At 46.1% G+C, this 27,900-nt stretch overlaps 1 protein-coding gene and 1 long non-coding RNA gene across 5 annotated transcripts in view; one reads left to right on the top strand and one right to left on the bottom strand.

Moving 5' to 3' along the window:
• The window catches only part of LOC137324565 (uncharacterized protein C2orf73-like), a 60,476-nt gene extending 52,438 nt beyond the window's left edge, over window positions 1-8,038 (bottom strand). The window contains exon 1 of one of the 2 annotated variants that reach the window (XM_067988999.1): window positions 7,650-8,038. Coding sequence is in view for 1 of the 2 variants with exons in the window: in XM_067988998.1 (XP_067845099.1) it covers window positions 2,868-2,911 (44 nt within the window). In the remaining variant the exon portion in view is untranslated. Of the gene's footprint in view, window positions 1-2,867; window positions 3,013-7,649 lie in introns of those variants that run through there. The other variant, XM_067988998.1, reaches the window with a different exon arrangement.
• LOC137324567 (uncharacterized) overlaps window positions 1-27,251 on the top strand; it is a 66,321-nt gene extending 39,070 nt beyond the window's left edge. For 2 of the 3 annotated variants that reach the window (XR_010963667.1, XR_010963666.1), the window contains 3 exons: window positions 7,545-8,146; window positions 26,189-26,256; window positions 27,119-27,251. This is a non-coding gene — a long non-coding RNA (uncharacterized lncRNA). The remainder of the gene's footprint in view (window positions 1-7,544; window positions 8,147-26,188; window positions 26,257-27,118) is intronic. The other variant, XR_010963668.1, reaches the window with a different exon arrangement.
• The last annotated feature ends 649 nt before the right edge of the window (window positions 27,252-27,900 follow it).

The following is a 27,900-nucleotide window of genomic DNA, read 5'->3' as shown; positions in this document are numbered from 1 at the left end:
GAGATTTACGAGGATGTTGCCAGGACTGGAGAATTTTAGCTGTGAGGAAAGATTGGATAGGTTGGGGTTGTTCTCTTTGGAACAGAGGAGGCTGAGGGGTGATTTAATTGAGGTGTACAAAATTACGAAGGGCCTAGATAGAGTGGATAGGAAGGACCTATTTCCCTTAGCAGAGAGGTCAATAACCAGGGGGCATAGATTTAAAGTGACTGGTAGAAGGATGAGAGGGGAGCTGAGGAAAACTTTTTTCACCCAGAGGGTGGTAAGGGTCTGGAACTCACTGCCTGAAAGGGTGGTAGAGGCAGAAACCCTCATCACATTTAAAAAGTACCTGGATGTGCACCTGAAGTGCCATGACCCACAAGGCTATGGACCAAGTGCTGGAAAGTGGGATTAGGTTGGGTGGCTCATTTTCGGCCGGCGTGGACACGGATGGGCCGAATGGCCTCCTTCTGTGCTGTAAATTTTCTATGGTTCTATGATTCTACATTCAGTCTGCACTAGACATCAGTGAAGCTGGTTTTGTTAGTTTGTCCTTCACACCATCTCATCTCATGGAGTTCTAACAGAGAATTCAAATATGATGCAAGGTGGCATGTAAGCTTGGGATTTAAAGCCGTGGGCAATATTTCCTTTTTCATACCATGACTCCATCCAAAACATGGCATCTGGAAATATCATCAGGGTTTTATTTTCAAATAATCTGGGACATACCTAATCCCGATAACAACAATGTTCTTAGAGAAACAGTAGTCGCAAGCATCCCTCTATAATGCTAAGAAAGGCTAACATACCATTTGCCTTAAAGGCTAACATACCATTTGCCTTCCTAATTGCTTGCTGTACCTGCATGTTAACTTTCTGTGATTCATGTACAAGGACACCCAAATCCCTCTGAATACCAACATTTCTTAGTCTCTCACCATTTAAAAAATATTCTGCTTTTCTAATCTTCCTACCAAAGTGGATAATTTCATATTTCCCCACGTTATGCTCCATCTGCTATCTTCTAGCCCACTCGCTTAACCATCTATATCTTTCTGCAGCCTCTTTGTGTCCTCCTTACAGTTTACTTTCCCACCTAGCTTTGTATTGTCAGCAAACTTGGATATATTACACTCAGTCCCCTCATCTAAGTCATCAATATATATTGTAAACGGCTGAGGCCCAGACACTGATCCTTGCGGCATCCCACTAGTTACAACCTGCCAACCCGAAAATGACCCATTTATTCCTACTCTCTGTTTTCTGTCCTTTAACCAATCCTCAATCCATGTAAACATATTACTCCCAATCCCATCAGCCCTAATCTTGTTTAACAATTTCTTATGCTTCTGAAAATCTAAGTATACTACATTCACTGGTTCCCCCTTATCTACTCTGCTAGTTAGACTCTCAAAAATCTCTAATAGATTTGTCAAACACGATTTTCCTTCCATAAAACCTTGTTGACTCTGCCTAATCACATTATGATTTTCTAAGTGCCCAGTTACAATGTCCTTAATAATAGATTCTAGCATTTTCCCTGCTACTGATGTCAGGCTAACTGGCCTATAGTTCCCTGTTTTCTCTCTCCCTCCTTTTTGAATAGCGGGGTTACATTTCAATCCATGGGGTCCATTCTAGTATCTAGGGAATTCTGGAAGATCAAAACCAATGCATCTACTATCTCTGCAGCCACCTTTTTTAAAACCCTAGGATGTAGGCCATCAGGTCCAGGAGATTTGTTTGCTTTTAGTCTCATTAATTTCTCTAGTACTTTTTCTTTACTAATTTTGATTACTTTAAGTTCCTCACTCTCATTAGACCCCTGGTTCCCCTTTATTTCCGGTATTTTTTTGTGTCTTCTACTGTGAAGACAGATAGAAAAAATTTGTTTAATGCTTCTGCCATTTCCTCATTCCCCATCATAATTTCTCCTGTCTCTGCCTCTAAGGGACCCATGTTTACTTTTGTTAATCTCTTCCTTTTTACATACTTGTAGAAGCTCTTAAAATCTGTTTTTTACATTTCTTGCTGGTTTACTCTCATATTCAATTTTATCCCTCTTTATCAATTTCTTGGTCATCCTTTGCTGATTTCTAAAACTCTCCCAATCCTCAGGCTTACTACTCTTTTTGGCAACATTGTAAGCATCTTCTTTTAATCTAATATTATCCTTAACTTCTGTAGTTAGCCATGGTTGGATCACTTTTCCCGTGGAGTTTTTATTCCTCAAGGGAATTAAAGGCGCTATGTTTGAATGCACAAAGCAACTTCAGGTTGTTTTAAATTGAACTTGGACTTTTAAAAAGTTGCATACAGGATTGTATTTTTCAAATGTATGTTCCAAAGTAAGTCTATTTTCCTGCCTTATCCTAAACTACTTTTAATCCTTTTACATTATAGTTTTGACTTCTCTACAGATGCAACACATTTTACTGTTGGTGAAGTGGAGGGAGGAGGCAATATTGTTCCACCATTGATGTTAAAATATACATTAATATATAATGTTTTAGTAAAGAACTATGGTTTCAATAGTTCACTTTTAAAATACTATACCTATGGTGAGTTACACTTGCGCTCTTTAAAGTGCTGGGGGCAAACAGGCCTGTTAAGATGAATATATTTTGGTATCTATAAACAGTTACTTTTTACTTGCACACTTGAATTAAATATTGGAGCAGAAATGTTACAAAGTAAAAGATTGTTTGAGGATGAATTACACTTTTTCGAGGTACCTTTGTCTCCTTCCTTGGCCTTCCCTTGCCACACCACCCATAGTCAAACACAAAACCTGCTCTTAGGCATCAGCCAGTGCTTCCTGAAACTACAGGCCAGGAGATATGCAAGAGCAGATATGCTGACTCTACTGTCAATTTCCTTACCTCTCTGTGCGGCAGTGACTGCTCTCTACTCCTCCACGGCACATCTAAGATCACAAACTCGGTATACAGGTGCAAATTTATTCTTCGCTTTTTTTTAACTTGTTATCAATGTCTTGGGTATTTCATCCTCAGCAGCCAGCTGCAGACTGACCCAAACCATAACACTGGAGGAGTGTCATCAAACGATCTCTTTGACTAAAAAAAATCAAAAATTCATTATCTCTCCTAAAGTTTCCTGTATATATCTTTTGTCACAAAACTAATATAACCAGAATATACTGAAACACTATAACCCGAACCTGGTCCACTATCACACAACATAAAAACCCTCTACTACTAACTACAGACTGCATCTTGTTATTAGTTTTAACAGGCTGCATTAAAACCATCTGCCAAAATCTTATATAGTTTGTCGTCATTGGAAGCTTTCTACAAAACAGACTGCAATAATGAAAATTGCTGCAGCGATTCATATTTCAACTTGGGGCCCATAACAATGTTGTGAAATCATAACTCTAAACACAGTAATGGTAAGTCTCAGTTGATTTTTTTTAGATGTCCGTGTGGGTGGAAACTTGTGGCTTTATTCAATAAATTTTAAAGACATCCTGGGTAGGTCAACAATAAAGTTCATAACACACCCAGATTGCACTATTGAAACAATTTCAATTGGAGCTGAATCTGCAAAACAGAATATGATACAGTTGAATAAGGAGACACACTCTTTAACTGTGCATTAAACAAAGTGTATTAACTGGTCTAGAAACTAGGATCACGATATATGTCACATAAAGATGTAGACTATTGCATCCGTCATCGGTGCTCAGTCCAGACCCCTGCCAGTGTCGATCTTTATCTATACAGTAGCTGGTGTGTAGCACTATGCCACAGTGTACATGTCCTCCCATTTTCAGCACCTCTTTATAACACAGCACAGATTGAGAACCACCAACCCCAACACCCACTATGTGATCCCAACCACTGCACTAATTCCAGGGAAGATAGAACTTGCATTTATATTTATAACTTGCTAAAGTGCCTTAGTAACAACGAATTATATTTGAAGTGCAGCCGTCGTTGTTTTGTAGTCAAATATGGCAGCCACTTTACACACAACAAAGTCTTACAAAAAACAAATGAGATGAATGACCTGTTATGGTGGTGTCGGTTGAGGGATTATTACTGGTGAAGACACGGGGAGAAGTCCTTGCTCTTCTTCAAATAGAGAAAGCTAAGTGATCTTCCTATTTATAACTTCTGACTTAGTTTCCTTACCTTATTTTGTATAAAACTGGCTGAAAACTAAAACATCACTTGTTCCCATTGGCAATTTATCGACTCAAAGTGCGAAGCTGGTGGGAAGAATGGGCAACAGTAGTATTGACATTAAATGGCTCCAATGGCAGTGATTGGAAAGTTCAAAATTGGCACATATTTCATAAGTTCTGATACTGTTCTTTAATTTGAATTTGTACAAAAGAGACAGATAACTAAATTGTCCCCATAGGTAATTTATCCAGAGGAACATAGAAACATAGAAAATAGGAGCAAGAGTAGGCCATTCGGCCCTTCGGGCCTGCTCCACCATTCAAAATGATCATGGCTGATCGTCTAACTCAGTACCCTGTTCCAGCTTTTTTCCCATATCCCTTGATCCCTTTAGCATTAAGAAATATATCTATCTCCTTCTTAAATACATCTAATGACTTGGCCTCCACTGCCTTCTGTGGTAGAGAATTCCACAGGTTCACCACCCTCTGAGTGAAGAAATTTCTCCTCATCTCGGTTCTAAATGGCATACCCCGTATCCTAAGACTATAACCCCTGGTTCTGGACTCCCCAGCCATCGGGAACATCCTCCCTGCATCTAGTCTGTCTAGTCCTGTTGGAATTTTATATGTTTCGATGAGATCAACTCTCATTCTTCTAAACTCTAGTGAATATAGGCCTAACGCGGAATTAGGAAGAATTGTTCACAATGCCACTGGCATTAAACAGCCCTGAGGCAACGGCTTGAAACTTTCCTTAGAAAGCATGATTTCCTTAGAACACTGGAACTGTAAATGACTCAGCTTGCAATCACTCCTTCCAAAAGGATATCCTGCACTCTGGCCTCCCACACACATTTGGACCATCCCCATGTGACCAGCTGTCTGGATATCAGCACAGAAAGTCAGCCTCCACTCCCTTCCCCCTCCGAGAGGCATCTTGGTCCTCAGTTCATTCCATCCCACTGAGAAGCATGTTGGACCAACCTTACCATACCCACTGAGGACCACTCAGGCGCTGGGATCCCCCCCCTTCCCACCAAGCACCAGCTATTCAATATAAGCATCGCCATTCTCACTACAGAGTTTTCCGATCTCGAGACCCATCCTATCACATTGAGCAGCATGTTGACCGTGGATAAGGAGGAACAACCTGGCCACACATTGAAACCCTCCTTTCTCCCCCTCCACTTCTCTTTTTCTCTCTCCCTCTCTGCCTCTTTCTCCCACCTCCTCTTCCCCCCTTCTTCCTTTGCCCAGTCCCCATCCCCATCCCCATTTCCCTCCCCCCCCCCCCCACCTCAGTGTTCCTCTTTCATGCCGTCAGCATCTGCCCTCCCTCTCCCATCCCCACCTTGGTCCAGTTTTCCTCCTGCCCATTAACCCTGCTTGACTTGAATTGTGTCCTTGGTCTTGAATCCCCAGGGCCCATTTTAATTTCCTCCACTTGGGTCACTTACCACCCCGTTTACACTGCTGCTCCAGCCGTTGTCATCCTGGGTAAGGTCTTGCAATGGAAGTGATGTAAATGGGAGGTTATTCTGCAAAACGGCTCTGCAACCCTTTGTCCAATCAGTTACCCCTACTTTATGCCCAATTATCAAGCATAACCAATCAAAATACCTACCATACTATTTCATTCCTTGGCCAAATGACACAGGTTGTGGAATACTGCAGATGCTACACCAACATTTCATCACTTTTTAAAGGCTGATGTACATGAACAATGACGGACAGGAAAAGACCCTCTGGTCCATCCATCCTATCCCACACAATTGTGCTAGTTTGTATCACGATATATACTCTCCAAAACCATGTGATCTCCTGGGAGAGGCGAAAAAACAGATAAAAACCCACAACTTGGGGAAAAAAATCTGGGAAATTCCTCTCTGAACCCCCCCCCCCCCCCCCCACCAAGGCGAATGAAACTAGTCCAGGAGATCACTCTAGCTCTGATGATTCTATGCGGTACCTACCTTTTGTTGCCAGAAACAGGTCCAGCTCTCGTTTGAAGGAATTCAGAGAATCGGCGTCCACCGCAGGAAGGGCAGCCTGTTCCAGAGGTCCACTATTCTCTGAGAAAAGAACCACCTCCTGACATCTAACCTAGATCTGGCCCTCCTAACCTATTTAGTTGGAACAAGCTGACAACTCGAACACAATCTATTCCCTTCATCATTTTATAAACCTTGGTCAGGTCACTCCTAAGTCTATGCTTCTCTAAAGTGTAGAGTCCCAGCTCTTTTAGGCCTATCTTGATAAGTAAGATGCTTGGCGACAGTCCCTGGCAATCGGGAGAGAATGGAGCTTGTTGGATGGAGAGCCCGGCAATCGGGAGGGAGAGAGGGAGAGATCGGGGTTTGGAGGTCGGGGGGTGGGGGGGGGTTGGCCGACTGCGGGGCAGGCCGAAGATCGGGGGTTGGAGGGTGGGAAGGTCGCTGTGATCGGCAGAGGGGAGACCGAGGGTTTGCACTCGTGCTCCTCCTGGCCCACAAGAAATGCTATAAAAAGCACTTACCTTCTGCAGCCGGCTGCTCCCGTCTCCATTTTGCTGCCGGATTTCCCAAGCCCGGGGAAACCCGCTGGCAGCAGTTAAATTTAAATCAGGATCCCAACTGCACTGTGGGAGCCTGATTTAAATATTATAATGAACTGTCTTGCCTCTCCAAGACTGGGCACACACATAGCTTGAAACCCATTACCGTGAAAATGGGGGCAGGCGCGTACATGGCGGGTTGGGGATGTGTTCTCCGATTTTTAATTTTTTAAACCCCCCCCACTGACTCTCTCCCACCCATTGTGGGGATGGGGGGGGTGGTTAATATCGACCCCAATGTCTACTGGGCTTTCCTCATCGACCATCTTGATAACTTCTTCAAAAAATATAATCAAATTTGTAAGACATGATCTCCCTTTTTTGAAGCTATTTTGGGTGTCCCTAATATGTCCCTCTCTATCTAAGTAATCATATATTTCATTCCTAATGATTCCCTCAAGCATCGTTCCTATTACTAATGTCAAACTAATGGGACTATAGTTACCCGGGTCCATCTTGTCTCCTATTTTACAGTCCAAACACTCGTATCCTAATGCCAGAGAGATCCTGCATGATGAATGTGCTGCTTGAATAACTTTTCGAAGTATTTCCCAATCCAGTGGGAAAGGGAGAGGTGCTGGTTCCTTTAATACTGCCTATTTTTTCCCTGGTGTTGTTGCACTGCAATGGAGGTAGCAGCTTTGAATTACTGCACAATATATAATACTACTTGACTTTTGCCAAACAGATTGGATCGTGAGATTTTCACATTATAGATTTTGTGGCAGTTTTTAATTTTACCCCAAAATTTAATTAACAAATTTAACCAAAAAGTGATACATTTTGAATATTGTAACACTTTATTTCATTTAGGATCTGTATGTGTATAATTTTGATCATGTTTCATGAAATGCTGCAAGATGCTTGTTTGCGTACAATACATTTCGTGCTCAGAGACTGGCTGGCAGAGTGCATTACCTCACTCCTTTGCACTATCCGCTGTAAAATTCCTGGAACTAGGTTTGAATCCAGCCCAAACAGATGGGATAAAGGTCTCCTCCTTCAGACAGTGTGCAAGAGAAATGGATTATTGAAACCTCAACACAGTCCCACGAGTCCACAGCATGAAACTGGCCAAATTGTGTCAAGAACAGATGATTTCAGCATCTCTTGCTCGGAGGTACCACGGGGTCCAAGAAAACAGTATTGTGCCATTTCTGAGACTCACTGAGATGCATTGTCTGAGCAATCCGAGTCCTGAATGCAGCTGGCCTTTGTCATTCCTGACTTGGGATGTTTGATACTGTTTCCAGGTGCAAAGAGAAAAATAGTTGGATTGTTGGCAGTCTTCACATTATTCAATTTGATGAGTCCAAAAAGGAAAAAACAGCAAATCATCACTCAAGGACTTTGCACTCTGAGTGTATGCTTTTAAAAACAATGCTTAAAGTGAAAACGGCAGTTGCAAATGAAAGGTATGTTTTCTTCACTGACAAATCACGATGTATTAAAACTGTCACATTTATTTCTGTAACTCACATATGTGCTGAAGTACATTAAATATTCCCTTCGCTGAAACCACGATCTTTAAATAATATGCATCAAACTGTAATAGCTTACTGGTTTGTCACAACAGGAAATTTATTCATAACTGTAACTAATTAATTTGTGCTAGTTAATAGGTGTAAGTGGGGTTATTATGTAGTCAGTAAACGTGTGCAGTGAGGCAGTTTTGTTGACACATACAGAATGGAATGATGACTGCAGCAAGTGAAACACATTCAAAACAGTGAGTGATGATAGCAAATGAATAGAACTAAACTCTGGTATTTAACATAGCTAAGCCTGTGGCTGAATACAGTAATGCTGAACGGCAAAGTTTGTTGATGTGTCATTGTATTAAAAGTGTTCTAGAGTAGCAGTGATAAAACTAGCTGTGTAAACACACAGTTCATTGTGCCATAAAATGATAATCAAATGACAAACATTGTTACAGGCTTGGAAGCCTATAAAATGACTTGCATTTAATTACCCTTTGTTAAAGCTGCAGCTCCCTGTAATTAGGATTTTCTCTCACTGATGTATATGTAGGCAGTAAGGAATCCTGCTCTTTAATATATTATTTTTTCTGTTCTCATCTGCTATGAAGATTGTTAGGTTTCTGGGACAATTTCAAGAATGTGTGATTATTTCATTAATACAAGTGACCTTTGCCTTTTGCCCTTAATTTCTGTCTCTGTGACTAGCAAGAGCCTGTGTTGAGGAGTGGAGGTCAGCAGTGCAGGCACTGGCTTCATGTTGCTGAAATTAATCTCCACTCTGAAAACTTTAATATCTTCAGGGGGTTAGAACAAACATCTTCCAAGTGTCAAACTTCCCTAACTCCTTCCATGTGCAGAAAACATATTTTTACAGCAGAATGGAACTCAAACTTTCATATTTTTTCATGTTATCACAAGCCCAATTGATATTTGCATCTCTCACAGGGAATTCACCAAATAGCAAGGAATAGTATTAGACATAAAAGTAAAATTTTCCACAGAAGTAAACAGATACTCTTAAAAACTGGCATATATGCATTATTAGTTCAATGATTCTGGTTGAACCAATGACAAAGACATGACTACTACTTTCCACAATTATCATTCACATAACAAATAAATTAATGATATCAGCTGGAAATATACAGCACATTCAATATGTTAAATTATTTAAAAATCAATAACAATCATTCCTTCAGCTGGTATAACATAAGTTAAATGTAAAGTTCATAAGAACATAAGAAATAGGAACAGGAATAAACCATACTGCCCCTCGAGCCTGCTCTGCCATTCAATTAGATCATGGCTGATCTTCCACCTCAACTCCACTTTCCCGCCCGATCCCTATATCCCCGATTCCCTTAGAGTCCAAAAATCCATTGATCTCAGCCTTGACTATGACTGAGCATCCACAGCTCTCAGGGGTAGAGAATTCCAAAGATTTACAACTCTCTGAGTGAAGAAATTTTTCCTCATCTCAGTCCTAAATGGTTGACCCCTTATCCTGAGACTATGCCCCCAAATCCTAGACTCTCCAACCAGGGGAAGCAGCCTCTCAGCATCTACCCTGTCAAGCCCTCTCATAAATTTATATGTTTCAATGAGATCACCTCTCATTCCTCTAAACTCCAGAGAATATATGTCCATTCTACTCAATCTCTCCTCATAGGACAACACTCTCATCCCAGGAATCAATCAAGTGAACCGTCGGTGCACCCCCTCTAGGGCAAGTATATCCTTCCTTAGGTGAGGAGACCATAACTATACACAGTACTCCAGGTGTGGTCTCACCAAAGCCCTGTACAATTGCAGCAAGATTTCCTTACTCTTGTACTCCAACCCCCTTGCAATAAAGGCCAACGTACTATTTGCCTTCCTAATTGCTTGCTATACCTGCATGTTAATTTTCTGTGTTTCATGTACAAGGACACCCAAATCCCTCTGAACACCAACATTTAATAGTTTCTCACCATTTAAAAAATATTCTGTATTTCTATTCTTCCTACCAAAGTGAATAACCTCACATTTTGCCACATTATACTCCACCTGCCACCTTCCCGCCCATTCACCTAACCTGTCTATATCCCTTTGCAGATTCTTTGTGTCCTCCTCACAGCTTACTTTCCCACCTAGCTTTGTATCTATCTTCAGCAAACTTGTATACATTACACTCGGTCCCTTCATCTAAGTCATTAATATAGATTGTATATAGCTGGGGCCCAAGCACTGATCCTTGTGGCACCCCACTAGTAATAGCCTGCCAACCTAAAAATGACCCGTTTATTCCTACTCTCTGTTTTCTGTCTGTTAACCAATCCTCTATCCATGCTAATATATTACCCCCAACCCCATGAGCCCTTATCTTGAGTAACAACATTTCGTGTGGCACCTTATCGAATGCCTTTTGAAAATCCAAATACATTACATCCACTGGTTCCCCCTTACCCTGCATCATCAAAAAACTCTAATAGATTTGTCAAAATGATTTCCCTTTCATAAAACTATGTTGACTCTGCCTAATCATATTATGATTTTCTAAGTGCCCTGATACCACTTCCTTAATAGTAGATACCAGCATTTTCCCAATGATTGGTGTCAGGCTAACTGGCCTGTAGTTCCCTGTTTTCTTTCTCCCTCCTTTCTTGAATAGTGGTGTTATATTTGCTACCTTCCAATCCACTGGGACCATTCTAGAATCTAGCGAATTTTGGAAGATCACAACCAATGCATCCATTAACTCTGCAGCCACCTCTTTTAGAACCCTAGGATGTAGCCCATCAGGTCAAAAGGATTTCTCGGCTTTTAGTCCCATTAATTTCTCCAGTATTTTTCCTTACTAATATTAATTACTTAAAGTTCGTGCCTCTCGTTAGACCCTTGGTTCCCCACTATTTCTGGTATTATTTTTTGTCTTCGACTGTGAATACAGATACAAAATATTTGTTTAACGTCTCTGCCATTTCCTTATTCCCCATTATAATTTCTCCTGTCTCAGCCTTTAAACGAGCCACAGTTACTTTCGCTACTCTCTTCCTTATCACATACTTGTAGAAGCTCTGACAATCTGTTTTTATATTTCTTGCTAGTTTACTCTCATATTCTCGTATCGTCGACAGTGCTATCAAGCGGCACTTACTCACCAGTAACCTGTTCATTGATGCTCAGTTTGGGTTCCGCCAGGACCACTCGGCTCCAGATCTCATTACAGCCTTGGTCCAAACATGGACAAAAGAACTCAATTCTCGAGGTGAGGTGAGAGTGACTGCCCTTGACATCGAGGCAGCATTTGACTGAGTGTGGCACCAAGGAGCCCTTGTAAAATTGAAGTCAATGGGAATCAAGGGGAAAACTCTCCAGTGGCTGGAGTCACACCTAGCACAAAGGAAGATGGTAGTGGTTGTTGGAGACCAATCATCTCAGTCCTAGGACTTCCTCAGGGCAGTGTCCTAGGCCCAACCATCTTCAGCTGCTTCATCAATGACTTTCCCTCCATCATAAGGTCAGAAATGGGGATGTTTGCTGATGATTGCATAGTGTTCAGTTTCATTCACAACTCCTCAAATAATGAAGCAGTCAGTGCCCGTATGCAGCAAGAACTGGACAACATCCAGGCTTGGGCTGGTAAGTGGCAAGTAACATTCACCCCAGACAAGTGCCAGGCAATGACCATCTCCAACAAGAGAGAGTCTAACCACCTCCCCTTGACATTCAACGGCATTACCATCGCTGAATCCTCCACCATCAACATCTGGGGGGTCACCATTGACCAGAAACTTAACTGGACCAGCCACATAAATACTGTGGCTAGGTCCAGAGGAGGTCAGAGGCTGGGTATTCTGCAGCGAGTGACTCACCTCCTGATTCCCCAAAGCCTTTCCACCATCTGCAAGGCACAAGTCAGGAGTGTGATGGAATACTTTCTATTTGCCTGGATGAGTGCAGCTCCAACGACACTCAAGAAGCTCGACATTATCCAGGCCAAAGCAGCCCACTTGATTGGCACCCCATCCACCACCCTAAACATTAACTCCCTTCACCACCGGCGCACCGTGGCCGCAGTGTGTACCATATACAGGATGAACTGCAGCAACTTGCCAAGGCTTCTTCGACAGCACCTCCCAAACCCGCGAGCTCTACCACTGAGAAGGACAAGGGCAGCAGGCACATGGGAAAAACACCACCTGCACGTTCCCCTCCAATTCTCACACCATCCCGACTTGGAAATATATCACCGTTCCTTCATCGTCGCTGGGTCAAAATCCTGGAACTCCCTACTTAACAGGACTGTGGGAGAACCTTCACCACCCGGACTGCAGCGGTTCAAGAAGGTGGCTCACCACTACCTTCTCAAGGGCAATTAGGGATCGACAATAAATGCTGGCCTTGTCAGTGACGCCCACATCCCATGAACGAATGAAAAAAATATTCTCCCTCTTTATCAATTTTTTGGTCATTCTTTGCTGGTTTCTAAAACTTTCCCAATCCTCAGACTTACTACTCTTCTTGACAACATTATAAGCGTCTTCTTTTAATCTAATACTATCCTTAACTTCTTTCATTAGCCACGGATGGATCTTTTTTCCTGTGGAGTTTTTATTTCTCAAAGGAATGTCTATTTGTTGAGATATTTCTTTAAATGTTCGCCATTGCTTATCTACCATCATATCTTTTAATCTAATTTCCCAAGCAACCGTGGCCAACTTGCCCCTCATACCTATGTAATTGGCTTTGTTTAAGTTTAATACTCTAGTTTCAGACTTAAGTTCGTCACTCTTGAACTCAATATGAAATTCTATCATATTATGATCGCTCTTTCCCAGAGCACCCCTTACTATGAGATTACTGATTAACCCTGTCCCATTTCTCAAGACCAGATCTAAAATAGTCTGTTCCCTGATTGGTTCCACAATGTGTTGTTCTGGAAAACTGTCGTGAATGCATTCCATGAACTTGTCCTTCGAACTACTTTTGCCCAGTCTATATGAAGATTGAAGTTCCCCAGGATTATTGCATTACCTTTGATACAAGTTCATCTTATTTATTGATTAAAACTCTGTCCAACAGTATAAATACTGTTAGGGAGCCTATAAACTACTCCCACCAGTGTTTTCTGTCCCTTGTTATTTCTTAGTTCCACCCATACTGATTCTACGGGCTCGATTTTAGGGTCGGGTTACCTGCGGGTTTCCAGCGGGGGGGCCCCGAAAATCCCGATCTCCGATCACGTGACCGGATTCGGACGAAATCCCGGCCACTTCCGGGTACCGCGCTGACGTGCGGGGCTGCGCGCGCAAGCCCCGCTGGTGGGAATCCCGCAGGTAATTAAAGCCAGCGGGGTTCCACTTGAGAGCACTTAACTTGCTCGTTGTGGTCAGTTAATGAGCTGAAGCAGCTGTCAAAAGAGGAAGTGTGGGATTTTACGGTCAAAGCAGTCAGTTTCCCACACTGGGGGAAACAGGACCCTTCAAACCAGGCGTGTTGCAGCCAGCAGCCTGTGCCAGGTGCCAAGGTGCGCTCCACGGGGGAGCGCCCTTACCCACGCAGGAGGCCACCGCGTCACATAGGGCAACCCCTGCCCTCCACCAACCCCCGCCAAGCCAGAGGACAGACCGACACGAAACCGCAGCCCCAGTCCGAGGACCCACCCACCTACCCTGCACAACCCCTCACACCAACACCTGCCAGATGGGTGGTGCGTTGACATCGTCGGAGGACGAACAGGATGACCAGCACCAGCAGCCTCGCAGTCCACGCCGTCCGCCTCGGAGACGTGGGGCCCCCCAACACGGTGCTGCAGCACACCCACCCACAGCAGGAGGGAGGGCAACCGCAGAGAGAGATGCGTCGCAGGAGGCACTACCCTCCGCACAGGGTGTACAGAGCGAGGCTCAGCTTCATGGACCTCTCCGAGGAGCAGTGCATACGGAGGCTCAGAGTCAATCGCCAGGTAGTCGCCGACATCTGCAGCCTCCTTAACGACGAGCTGCTCCCTGATGGACCAAGCAGCATCTTCTTACCTGTCGCCGTCAAAGTCACCACTGCCCTCAACTTCTTCGCATCCGGTTCCTTCCAGGGTGCCACCGGGGACATCACCGGGGTCTGTCAGTCCTCTGCACACAAGTGCATAAGGCAGGTCACCGATGGGTTGTTCCGCAGGGCCTCCCACTACATCAACTTCGCCATGGACGGGCGCAGCCAGATGGAGAGGGCGGTTGGATTCCATGCCATGGCCGGCTTCCCACGGGTGCAGGGTGTAATCGACTGCACCCACATCGCAATACGGGCACCTCCGCATGAGCCAGGGCTGTTCATCAACAGGAAGGGGTATCACTCCATGAACGCCCAGCTCATCTGTGACCTCCGCCAGAGATTCCTACACGTGTGCGCCAGATACCCCGGCAGCTGCCACGATGCCTTTGTCCTCAGGGAGTCTGCCGTCCCGCCCATCCTGCAGGCACCCAACGCCGGCAACGGCTGGCTCCTCGGCGACAAGGGGTATCCCCTCCACACGTGGCTCATGACACCTCTGAGGAACCCCATCACCGAGCCGGAGCGTCGGTACAATGACAGCCACACTGCTACCAGGTCTACAATTGAGCAGACCATAGGGCTTCTCAAGATGCGCTTCAGGTGCCTTGATCGTTCTGGGGGAGCGCTCCAATACACACCATTCAGAGTGGGACGAATCATAGTTGTCTGCTGTGCCCTGCACAACATGGCCCAACAGAGAGGGGTGCCGCTGGAGGAGGCCCCATCCACACCCGCCACCCACATTGAGGAAGGCGAGGGCGAGGAGGAGGAGGAGGAGGAGGAGGAGGCGGAGGCGGAGGAGGCGGAGGAGGAGGACGCGCCCGAGGATGTTGGACGACCCATGCGCCGAGCCGCGACTCACCGGGATGGTCGCCGGGCCAGGGACGCACTCATACGTCAACGGTTCTCCTAGAGTCAGACACTGCGAGGTGCTCGCATCTCCTCACCTGCACATGCGAGCGGCCATACCAGCCCCCTCCACTGAAGAGTGCTGCCAGTAATCCTGCACCCACAGCAGTGTGCCCAATGGGTGGCAGCAGGTGTTCGCCGTCATGATGGCCTCCACGGAACGCAACTACTGCACAAGCCGCGGAAGAATGGACGAGAGGTGGCAGGAGTGGTGAGAATAGACTATTTAATATGTGGAATGTGACATCATTTAAGAAACAAAGTACAAAATAATAAACACCCTGGTGTATTCCCTTTGTGATTATAAGGCCTTTGGAATTCTTCTCCGGGAACCCCTACGTGGTGCTACCCCTGTGGCTCCAGCAGAGGTAGTGGCAGGTTGCTCGTCTTCTTGCCTTGACCGGGTAGATGCTTTTGGCGGACGGCCCCTGGGTTTCGGTGCCCGTGAGGGCACCTCCACAGACTGCTCCTCCTGCACCGGGGCAGGGGCAGACTCGGCCACCTGGAGAGGAGGCACCATTGCGGGTGCTGGTTGAGAGGTGGGCGACGGGTGGGACGTGGGGACGCCTTGAGAGGCGTCCCCGCTTCCATGTCCCCGGTCACCATCATCCCTCTCTTGGCCTCGGCCCACATCACCCCTTCCACCCTGCTGGACGGCAGTTTGGATGGCATGTGTGAGGCCTTGCAAGGCCACCCCTAGTGTATCCCTCAGCCTGTTGGTGGCGTCGGAATGTTGCTCACCCTGAATCCGTACAGACGTTGTGAGGGCCTGCAAGGACTCGAAGTGGAGCTGTGCGTGACGCTCGAGGGAGGCCAGCCTGTCCTCCACCGCAGACAGTCCCGCACCTACACGCGACACTGTGTCGCCGGTACCCTCCTGTGCCTGCGCCACCAATGCCCACATGCAGTAGGTGGACTCCTCCATCGTCTGCGCTATTGTGGACAATGCGCGCGGCACCACTGCCAGCACCTCAGCAATTAGCTGGTGGCCCTCGACGACTCTCCTTTTCTCTGGTGGCCCCCTGGGTTCAGCATCTGGGTCCGGCTGCGCAGAGCCTGGAGATGAGTGCTCCCTTCGTCGCGGACCCTCCGCGGCTGCCCCTGCCACCAGGGTCTGCTCATGCTCACTCGTGCGCAGTGACTCACCAACTGCTACCCCAACTAGTTGGCGAGGGGGACCCACCGAGGTGCGTGTCTCTGCGCTGGTGGATGGTTGGCTCTGATGTGACGATGCACCCTCAGAGACCGCCATGTCCTCTGAGGAATCGCCCTCCATGCTCGCTTGATCCAAAGACGCACCTGCAAGAGAACAGAGGGCACTTTGAGGCATGTGGACCAACTTGACAGTGCGCCTGATGGCAGGTGATGATACGGTCACTCGCGATCATGGGTGTTGAGTGTCAGCTTTCCCTTACCGGCCGTTTCGGCAGCGACACACTCGCCATCGGCCACCGACAGGCAATGTCGCGTGCGGGCGAGGTCGAGCGCCTCCACCTCTGCGTCGGTGAGCTCCACCACTTGCGGCGGCCCACCTCCGGTGCGTGCCCTTTCGCGGTTGTTCTTGCTCCTCTTCTCCTGTGAAGGCAAAACACAGATGTGTGAGTGGGTGCGTCTTGCATCGTGAGACGCATCGAGCATCGGTGTGGTTGGGTTGAGCGTGGCGCGGAACGGATGGGAGGAAGTGTGGGCCACGTGCCCATCCCATTGCATGGGGATTGGGGTGTGTGGTAGTGTTCGGGTGGGGTCAGGGACGGTGGGTACTTGCGTGCACGGCGAGGATGGTGAATGAGTGGCTGTGAGGATTGCTGATGGAGCGCAGTGGTGGCTGTGCAGGAGGGGGTTGTGATCTGCTTGGCGTGATGGTGGGGACGGGATGTGGGAGGGTGCGTTGGTGTACTCACCTTGCCATACCTAGTCAGGTCATTGAAGCGCTTGCGGCACTGCTCCCAAGTCCTTGGGGTGTTGCCCCTGCTGCTCACCTCCGCCGCCACCTCTGCCCATGCCTTCCTGGTTGCGGCGGCAGGGAACTTGCGCCCATCCTCAGGGAAGAGTGTTTCCCTCCTCCTCCTCACGCCCTCCAGCATCAGCTGCAGTGCCAGATCTGAAAAACGGGGCGCAGCCTTTCCCCTTGGTTGAGCCATTCTCCCAGACCTCTTGCTTGCAGCAGGAGGGGCTTTGGGAGACTGCCCCTTTAACTGGAGCTCCTACATCGCGTCGACGGTACTGCGCATGCGCAGCCGGTCGGCTCGCAGCTGGGGAGCGCAGAACCCGGAAGCAGGCCTTAATGGGTCCAATTATCCCGCGATCGCGTGGGGGACGCACACAATTACCCGTCCGCGTTTTCGACGCTCCCGGAGGACCACCCGCTGGGAACCCGCAGGCCTGCTAAATTCGAGCCCTACATCCTGATCTTCTGAGCTAAGATCCTTTCTCATTACTGTCTTTATGTCATCCTTTATTATCAGGGCTACCCCCCCACCCCACCCCATCCTCCTTTTCGATTTTGTCTAATCTTTCCATCTTTCCTAAAAGTCAAGTACCCTGGAATATTTAGTTCCCAACCTTGATTTCCTTGCAACCACGTCTCAGTAATGGCTACCAGATCAAACCCATTTATCTCTATTTGTGCCATTAATTCGTTTAGCTTGTTCTGAATGCTTCATGCATTTAGATAAAGCGCCTTTAATTTTAACTTTTTACTATTTTTCCATGATGTGACCTTATTCACTGATGCAGTATTACCTTTGTTAATCTCTCTGTCCCTTCCTGACGCTTAGCTTTATCCAAATCACTACACTGCTCTATGGCTTTGACTTTTCTCTTTAGATTTATAAATTTATCCTTACCTGAACCTTTCACTCAATCCTTTTTAGTTTAAAGCCCTATCTACCACCCTAGTTATTTGATTCGCCAGGACACTTGTCCCAGCCCGATTTAAGTGGAGCCCGTCCCAACGGAACAACTCCCTCTTTTTCCAGTACTGGTGCCAGTGCCCCGTGAATTGAAATCCTTGTCACCCACACCACTCTTTGAGCCATGCATTTAACTCTCTGATCTGTTTGACCCTATGCCAACTTGCGCATGGCTCAGGTAGCAATCCAGAGATTATTAACTTTGAGATTCTGCTTGTTAATTTAGACCATAGCTCCTAATTTACCCTAATAATGTGCCTTAACCTGAACAGAATACTTATTGCATTAGTGTGTATTTTTCCATTTCTTGAATCAACAATCCTTCTAATATTGCTTGCTCAATTGGGTTTCCTGACCTACAGCACACACTGTTATGTTATAGGAAATCTGTTATCCATTGGTACCTAAATGCAATTTCCTCAAGTATTTCTGCTTTCGGGAATTACTAAGATCAGTTTCAATATAATATACCTATGCACTAACATGCTGACTAGTGCTGAAGCCAGGAAAAGCATCTTGATGATTTTGATCATTTGGGCCATTGCTGTATGATATAAACAAGACTCTCATTTTAACTAATGTGGATACTCTTATGGCTAGTACTTTGACTACAGTGAGGAGTTCCAAAAGGAAAATACCTTGGGTAAGTCCAGCAACCATGCGTAATAAAGGTGTCTACCCTAATCTTGCTATGTAACCATGCCTATGTAACTTGAGTTTCCCTACGTGTGTGTGTTTTGGCTGCTGCTCCAGACCTGAACCAATCACTTCTATTTCCCTATTTTTTCTTCTTTTCTCTTTATTCCTCCTAGGCCCCTCTCTCCTCTTATCATGCCTCCTTTCATTTCTCTGATCTCGGGTACTCTGCCCCCCCCAAATCCCTACCCCAACCCTCCACCACTTCTTGAACTTACTACTTTCCTGCCACCATCCCAGGCTTGACTCCCTCTTGGATAAACCCACAGCTTCCCTCTGTGCCTCTCTTGGCATCCTCTGACAGGCCCATCGAGGCACTCATCGCTGCCTCCTTACGAGCAGCGACCCCAACTTCTCCAACCTACTCTTTCACTGACTTTTCTGTCCAGAGCGTCTGTTGGGGTCTAATCTTGCCAACCTCCTTCCCATCCCATTCACCCCACCCAGCGCTAACCCTGTGACCTCTGCCAGCAGATCAGCTATCACCGCCCCTCTCCGCCCCTCCCTCCAGAATGTCCAGTTGTTCACTTGTGAACAAGGCCCTTGCCATCCCGGAGCTTATTATGAGCTTACTATGGATGATTGCATTGACATCATGGCCTTGACGGAAACTTGGCTGATGGGAGATGATACCTTCCCCCTTAATTAAATCTCCCTGTCTGGCTTTATCTTCCACCACTTACCCCGTGGTGGCGGAGTGCCCTTATCACCAAATCACACCTTGTTTTTTCCCCCTACTCCCCCTTTGAGCATCTCACCATGTTCCATCCCTCTTGTCTCCTTTAAAATCCTCATTCTCTACTGTCCATCCAAGTACCACGCCAAGTTTCTCACTGAGATATCTTCACTGCTTTCCTCCCTCAGCTTCTGCACCGAGCGACTTCTCATCCATGGTGATTTCAACCTCCATCTCAACTCATTATGCCCTCTCTCCTCTGAGTTCACTGCTCTCCTATCCCCCCTTAATCTCTCCCTCCATATAAACTCCCCTACCCATATTCACAGCCATCTCCTTGACCTTGCCATCTCATGTAGCCTCTCTACTCCCATCATGTCAGTCACAGATAAGGCCATCTCTGATGACTTCCTTGTATCCCACTCCATATATTCCCCCCGCCCCCCCAACCCCACTTCCTTCTGTGTCCACCCCTGGAAAAAAACGCTCCCCCAAGTCACTTACAACGGCACTTTCAAATTCCCAACTGCCTCGCCTTTGGCCCTCTATTCGCCTTGACATTTCTGCAGCTACTGATCTACTCAATCACACCCTCACTTCCAACTTTGATGCCCATGTTCCATTAAAACCATTACTCTCCCTCATCTTGGTCATTCCCCCTGGTATGGCCCCTATCTCCGCTCCCTTATGTCCAAGAGTTGCAGACTTGAACAGTTATGGAGGACAACTGGTTGAGCGATTCACCGCCAGATCTGGCTGGACCACACAAAGAACTACCTGGTCCTGCTCTCCTCTACCAAAACTGCTCACTATTCCAGGATCATCCTGGAAAGCAAAGATAACCCCCAGCTTCTCCTCCGCTACAAACTGTCTGCTTAAACCCCTCTCCCCTGCCTCCTCCACTTTCACCTCCAACTACAAGTGCGAGGAACTCATGAACTACTTTGTCACTAAGATTGAGACCATCTGTTTAGCTGCCTCTGCCACTTCCCTCCCTCCAGCCCACTAAGCCAAACTTTGCCTAAGGTTGCACTCTGCCCCAGCCCTGAATCGCATCTTTCTCTAGTTTCTCTCCTGTCTTCCCTCATGCCCTCTCCGAGCTCATCATGACCATGAGACCCACCTCCAGCTCCCTTGAGCCTATTCCCACCAAACCGCTGACCACCCAACTTCCCTTCCTGGCCCCCATGTCAGCTGATATTGTCAACGGTTCCCTCTCCTCAGGTACTGTCCCCCCAACCCTTGAAATCTGCCGTCATCACTCCCCCTCATCAAAAATCCCAACCTTGACCCCACTGGCCTTGCAAACTACCGCCCAAGCTCCAACCTCCTTTTCCTTTCTAAAGTCCTTGAATGTGATGGTACCGCCCAAACCCAAGTCCATTTTCCCCGCAACTCCATGTTTGAGTCCCTCCATTCAGGTTTCCGCCCCGCCACAGCACTGCAACGGCCCTTATTAAAGTTGCAAATGACATCTTATGTGACAGTGACGATGGTAAACTAACCCTCCTCATCCTTCTCGACCTGCGTGCAACCTTTGACATGGTTGACCACACCATCCTCCTCCAATGCCTCTCGTCCATTGTCCAGCTGGATGGGACTTCCCTTGCTTGGTTCCTTCCCTATCTATCCAGTCATAGCCAGAGAATCACCTGCAATGGCTTCCCTTCCCACTCCCGCACCGTTAGCTTGAGCCCCCCAAGGATCTATTCTTGACCCCCTCCTATTTCTCTTCTACATGGTGCCCCTCGGTGACATAATCTGAAAACAAAACGTCAGATTCCACATGTATGCTGACGATACACAGCACCAGCTCACTATAATCTCGCTCGACCTCTCCACTGCCTCTGATTTGTCACACTGCTTGACCGACATCCAGTATTGAATGAGCAGAAATTTCCTCCAATTAAATATTGGGCAGACTGAAGCCATTGTCTTTGATCCCCACCACAAACTCCATTCCCTAGCCACCAACTCCATCTATCCCTCTCCCTGACCATTGTCTGAGGTTCAAATAGGCTGTTTGCAACCCTGGCACCTTATTTGACCCTGATCTGAGCTTCCAACCCCATAATCCTCTCCATCACCAAGAACGCCTACTTCCATCTCCATAACATCGCCGGTCTCCACCCCTCCCTCAGCTCATCTGCTGCTGAAACCCTCATCCACGCCTTTGTTATCTCTAGATTCGACTATTCCAATGCTCTTCTGGCCGGCCGCCCACCTTGCACTCTCTGTAAACTTGAGCTCATCCAAACCTCTGCTGCCCGTATCCTAACTCAAACCAAATCCCATTCACCCATCACCCCTGTGCTCACTGACCTACATTGGCTCCCGGTTCGGCAACGCATTGATTTTAAAATTCTTATCCTTGTTTTCAAATCCCTCCATATCCTTGCCCCTCCCTATCTCTGTAACCTCCTACCATCCTCCGAAATCTCTGCGCTCCTCCAAATCTGGCTTCTTGCGCATCCCCGATTTTAATCATTCTACCATTGGTGGCCGTGCCTTCAGCTGCCTAGGCCCTAAGCTCTAGAATTCCATTCCTAAACCTCTCCACCTCTCTATCTCTCTCTCCTCCTTTAAGACGTTCCTTAAAACCTACCTCTTTGACCAGGCTTTTGGTCACCTGTCCTAATATCTCCTTATGTGGCTTGGTGTCAAATTCTGTTTGATAATTGCTCCTGTGCAATGCCTTGTGACGTTTTACTATGTTAAAGGTGCTATATAAATGCAAGTTGTTGTTGCTGAAGTGTAGCAAGTAAAGAGAGCAAGTTTAAAAGTGCCCTTAATGCAACACATCACATTTGTGAATAAACGGTCATCTATCATGCAACTAGATTCTGTTAGAAGAATTTGATGTGCGACGCCCCTTTAAGATTTCAGTGTGACTATAATTGCAGTTGTAGCTTGCAGCTTGAATTTGTGCTATACTGCAGTCCTGCCACATCCAGTCGTGAATGGTGGTGGACAGTTAAACAACTAACGGGAGAAGGAGGCTCTGTAAACATCCCCATCCTCAATGATGGCGGAGTCCAGCACATGAGAGCGAAAGACAAGGCTGAAGCGTTTGCAACCATCTTCAGCCAGAAGTGCCGAGTGGATGATCCATCTTGGCCTCCGCCCGATATCCCCACCATCACAGAAGCGAGTCTTCAGCCAATTGAATTCACTCCACGTGATATCAAGAAATGGCTGAATGCACTGGATACAGCAAAGACTATGGGCCCTGACAATATCCCGGCTGTAGCGCTGAAGACTTGTGCTCCAAAACTAGCTGCGCCTCTAGCCAAGCTGTTCCAGTACAGTTACAACACTGGCATTTACCCGACAATGTGGAAAATTGCCCAGGTATGTCCTGTCCATAAAAAGCAGGACAAATCCAATCCGGCCAATTACCGTCCCATCAGTCTACTCTCAATCATCAGCAAAGTGATGGAAGGTGTCATCGACAGTGCTATCAAGCGGCACTTACTCACCAATAACCTGCTCGCTGATGCTCAGTTTGGGTTCCGCCAGGACCACTCGGCTCCAGACCTCATTACAGCCTTGGTCCAAACATGGACAAAAGAGCTGAATTCCAGAGGTGAGGTGAGAGTGACTGCCCTTGACATCAAGGCAGCATTTGACCGAGTGTGGCACCAAGGAGCCCTTGTAAAATTGGAGTCAATGGGAATCAGGGGGAAAACTCTCCAGTGGCTGGAGTCATACCTAGCACAAAGGAATATGGTAGTGGTTGTTGGAGGCCAATCATCTCAGCCTCAGGACATTGCTGCAGGAGTTCCTCAGGGCAGTGTCCTAAGCCCAACCATCTTCAGCTGCTTCATCCATGACCTTCCCTCTATCATAAGGTCAGAAATGGGGATGTTTGCTGATGATTGCACAGCGTTCAGTTCCATTCGCAACCCCTCAAATAATGAAGCAGTCTGAGCCTGCATGCAGCAAGACCTGGACAACACCCAGGCTTGGGTTCATAAGTGGCAAGTAATATTCACGCCAGACAAGTGCCAGGCAATGGCCATCTCCAACAAGAGAGAGTCTAACCACCTCCCCTTGACATTCAACGGCATTGCCATCGCCGAATCCCCCACCATCAACATCCTGGGGGTCACCATTGACCAGAAACTTAATTGTACCAGCCATATAAATACTGTGGCTACAAGAGCAGGTCAGAGGTTGGGTATTCTGCAGCGAGTGACTCACTTCCTGACTCCCTAAAGCCTTTCCACCATCTACAAGGCACAAGTCAGGAGTGTGATGGAATACTCTCCACTTGCCTGGATGAGTGCAGCTCCAACAACACTCAAGAAGCTCGATACCATCCATGACAAAGCAGCCCGCTTGATTGGCACCCTATCCAGCACCCTAAACATTCACTCCCTTCACCACTGGCGCACAGTGGCTGCAGTGTGTACCATCCACAGGATGCACTGCAGCAACTTGCCAAGGCTCCTTCGACAGCACCTCCCAAACCCGCGAGCTCTACCACCTAGAAGGACAAAAGCAGCAGGTACATGGGAACACCACCACCTGCACGTTCCCCTCCAAGTCACACACCATCCCGACTTGGAAATATATCGCCATTCCTTCATCGTCGCTGGGTCAAAATCCTGGAACTCCCTTCCTAACAGCACTGTGGGAGAACCGTCACCACATGGACTGCAGCGGTTCAAGAAGGCGGCTCACCACCACCTTCTCAAGGGCAATTAGGGATGGGCAATAAATGCTGGCCTCGCCAGCGACACCCACATCCCATGAACGAATAAAAAAAAAGCTTACATGGTTAGCATTTAAAGAGCTGTAAAGTTGCTTGAGTGTTTTGAACGGGGCATCAATGAAAGAATAACAGATAATGAGGAAATACTTTGAGGTATTTCTAAATATAGGTCATGGTCTGCTATCTTCTTGTGCATTTGCTGCCGGGTTCTCTTGGTGTTGCTGACAGCATTCAAATTGTCAGCTATCTCCTGGTAGACTTGTTGGGCCACTTTTCTGGGGAAGGTGCTCTTTAGTGCCAAACAAGGAGCCTTTCTTTGCTTTAATTCATCGAGCATGATTTTAAGAGCTACATCTATGGATCTGGGCCTACATAGGTGAGAACTCTTTGTTTTAACTAAAAAATATTTTGAGTGATTGGTTTGGTTCAGTTTTTGCTGTTTATTGGTACATTTCATAACTACAGAATTCTAATTTGCTGCGGCCAAAAGTATTTTCAAAATTTTTTGAATGATTTGATTGCTTCATTTTCTGCTTTTTTTATTGGCACGTTTTCCTCATCATTGTTTGAATTCTAATTTGTCACTGATTTATAAACATAAAATTTGTGCCAATTCAGTTAAAATCTAACACATAAATTGACACGAGTGACAATGTGAGACAGGAAATGCGATGGACAAAAAACGGAAAAAGTTGGAAACACACAGTAGGTCAAGCAGCATCTGTGGAGAGAGGACAGTAGGTTTAACATTTCAAATTAATGACATTTTGTCAGGTTTTGTTGTCTCGCTAGATCAGGAGGGGTTCTGCAATATGTTCCATAGTCGTAGCTTGCTACGCTCTGCATAACAACCCGGACATGAAGATTCCTCTGGAAGTGTCATAGCTGCTTTGGAGGTAGAAGATCATGGCATATCAGGAGGACCATTACTCAGATGACTCCTCAATGCTGGCTGCAGTGGGAATCCAAACTCAACTTATCAATGAAGCGTTTGCATCTATTTAGCAATCTCCCTTTGTCATTATTTAACCACACCGTCACAAAAATTATGAAGCTTTCAATCCAGTACCCATCCTACATCATCACATCACATCAGAACCCTTTACCCTACATGGTCATCCAAACCATGACTGAATAACTGAGCACGACATAAGTCCACTCTTTTCTGTGTGACTATAATTTCCATGCATAGCTGAAGACAAAGTAAGTCAACATTCTCCTTTATTACAAGCAACTTAAAAGTGACCATAAACCACCCCATTCTTTCCTTACTCTATGGTTACCCTGGGTGTCTAAATGTCCTTTCTTTCTCCTATTCTATTGCTTCTCCTAGGTGCAACTTGAGGACCAGTTTCATGAGCAGTGTTTGGCTGCTACTATGCTACAAAAGGCTCAGGGGACTTGGGTAGCCCTCCTTTCATGGCAGCTTGGCCCTGGGAGGCTGCACTTCTGGGTCACCCTAGCATGTGCTGCTGTCCTAAGAAAAGGCCATACCGTTCACCTGAGGAAGGGGGAAGCCTCCGAAAGCTTGTGGAATTTAAAATAAATTTGTTGGACTATAACTTGGTGTTGTAAAATTGTTTACAATTGTCAACCCCAGTCCATCACCGGCATCTCCACATCTAAGAAAAGGCAGCCTCATACAGGGATATGGCAGCCATTACCATTCCACTGGTCCCTGGATCTGTGCGTCCACTGATCAGCTAACTTGCTGGTTTAATGGTAGCTATCAGATCCTAAAAACTCTGAGAAACAGTTGCTTCCATCCTGAGAGACAGCTGTTTGCAGTGCAAACAACCTTCATACTTTTTTATAATATGATAGATTAAAAAAAGGTAGATTTATACAACATATATCTGTTTTTTGCCAATGAAGAAATTGTGACAGACTTAGTTTAGATCTTTATAAGCCATCAAAACAGACCTAAAATTAATTTTAGGTATTTTCTCATGGTATGGACATTACACATTAACACCAGTGGTACTCGTGAGTTATGCAGCTTGTGCCATTGTTTTCTGTTTTTTCTCCTTGTACAGCCCACCAAGCCATACATCACCTGCAGGCAAGAAGAGAGACAAATTCCCAATCCATTGTCAATGACCAAGTAAGTCAACTGCCAGGAGGTGCACAACAGTGGTGTGGTGACAATTCTTTCTCTGCCTCTTTGTGGGGAAGAGTTGAAGGGAGGCAAGACCCTCCCCCCTCCCCCCCCCCCCCCCCCCCGGTAATGAGGCTGAGGTCAGAAATTTAGTTTGGGAGGAATGTTATCAAACATAAAGTTTACATTTACCTGAGGAAGGAGGAAGTCTCCGAAAGCTTGTGAATTTAAAATAAAATTGCTGGACTATAACTTGGTGTTGTAAAATTGTTTACAATTATCAAACATAAACTTCACCACTCCAGGGTACAATTGATTGGGACGGCAGTGCATTCTTTCTGCTATCACAGTGCATTCTTTCTTTTATGAACTCACACTTCTGATGTATGCTCTTTCTAGACATTTTCATTTAATGTTTATGATAAAACAAAACAGGGTATAAATGTGCAGCAGCTTTAGAACGCTGAGTACAATAACTGAAAATCCTTGAGAATCACATCAGTGCACTGCTGATTCTGCCTCCTCCCCAACACCCGCCCCCCACCTTCCCTGAAGCTCTGAATGTCTTACTCATCCAAACTGTGCAGTGGCATAGATTCAAAACTGCACTTTAATCTGACGGTATTCTTTTATAGTTATTGATGAAGAACTACTGCTGATTGTAACCTGACCAACAGAGAGACAGAGAGAGAGAGAGAGACAGGTTCTGTTACTTCACATGCTTCGTGATGTCACCATGCTGACTGTGGAAGGGTTGAATAATGACTGGTTTAAGGAGCAACTCTATTCATCTGTTGTATGTTTTGTTCAGTCAGTGTGTGTAATTATCACTCTGGATTCTAAAAATAATGCTGTTCTATTCTTTCAGAAAAAACTCTGCAATCAAACCATAACCCTTCAAGCACTTCCTGGCTACATTAATGTTGTTGCCAAGTGGAATTTTTTTTGTCATTGAAGTGGCATGTTCAGCAGGAAATAAAGGAAAAATCCTTTTCATAATATGAGCATCCATTACAGTTATTAAAACATTTTCATTAGATTTTAGGAATCTTAAAAAAATGGCCTATCATTCAACTCAATTACTTGGTATATTTGCAGTTCCTGCTTTCTAATTATATTCTTCAATTCATCTTGTGAAGTTGCATTTGTGCAAGGCATGACTGCTGCCTTGCATATTAAGGTGGTGCTTTTGACATTGAAAGAACCAATAAACGGTTGAAAAATGTTCTCTTTTCTAAGTAAGATCCTAGCATGACTGTTGCACCAGGAAAAGTGAAGTGGGTGGGCACTTCATCCCACCCTTAGATGCAGCATTGACTCAGACCAGATTTCTGGCATTGGGATCATTACAACACCAAAGGTTCTGCCACTTTGAAGTCAGAAATATGCAGTTGCAAGCACCAGTGGAGCCTATGGCAGCTTCATTTGAACCCGCAGCACCACTCACTTCAAAAGTGGTCCTGGATTAGTCGGTGTCTCTGACACTAGGGAAGTACAGACTGCAACCCTTGTGGCAATAGATAGATTAGACAGAAACCTCCTTAACGACATTCAGACCCTGGCAGTGAAAACAGCTGTCTCTCAGGATGCAAGCAGCTGTTTCTCGGAGTTTTTAGGATCAGATAGCTACTATTAAACCAACAAGTTAAC

Source organism: Heptranchias perlo, chromosome 8, assembly GCF_035084215.1.
Source record: "Heptranchias perlo isolate sHepPer1 chromosome 8, sHepPer1.hap1, whole genome shotgun sequence".
NCBI lineage: Eukaryota > Metazoa > Chordata > Chondrichthyes > Hexanchiformes > Hexanchidae > Heptranchias > Heptranchias perlo.
The sequence above is the reverse complement of the archived record's forward strand: the minus strand, read 5'-3'. Positions and strand labels throughout refer to the sequence as shown.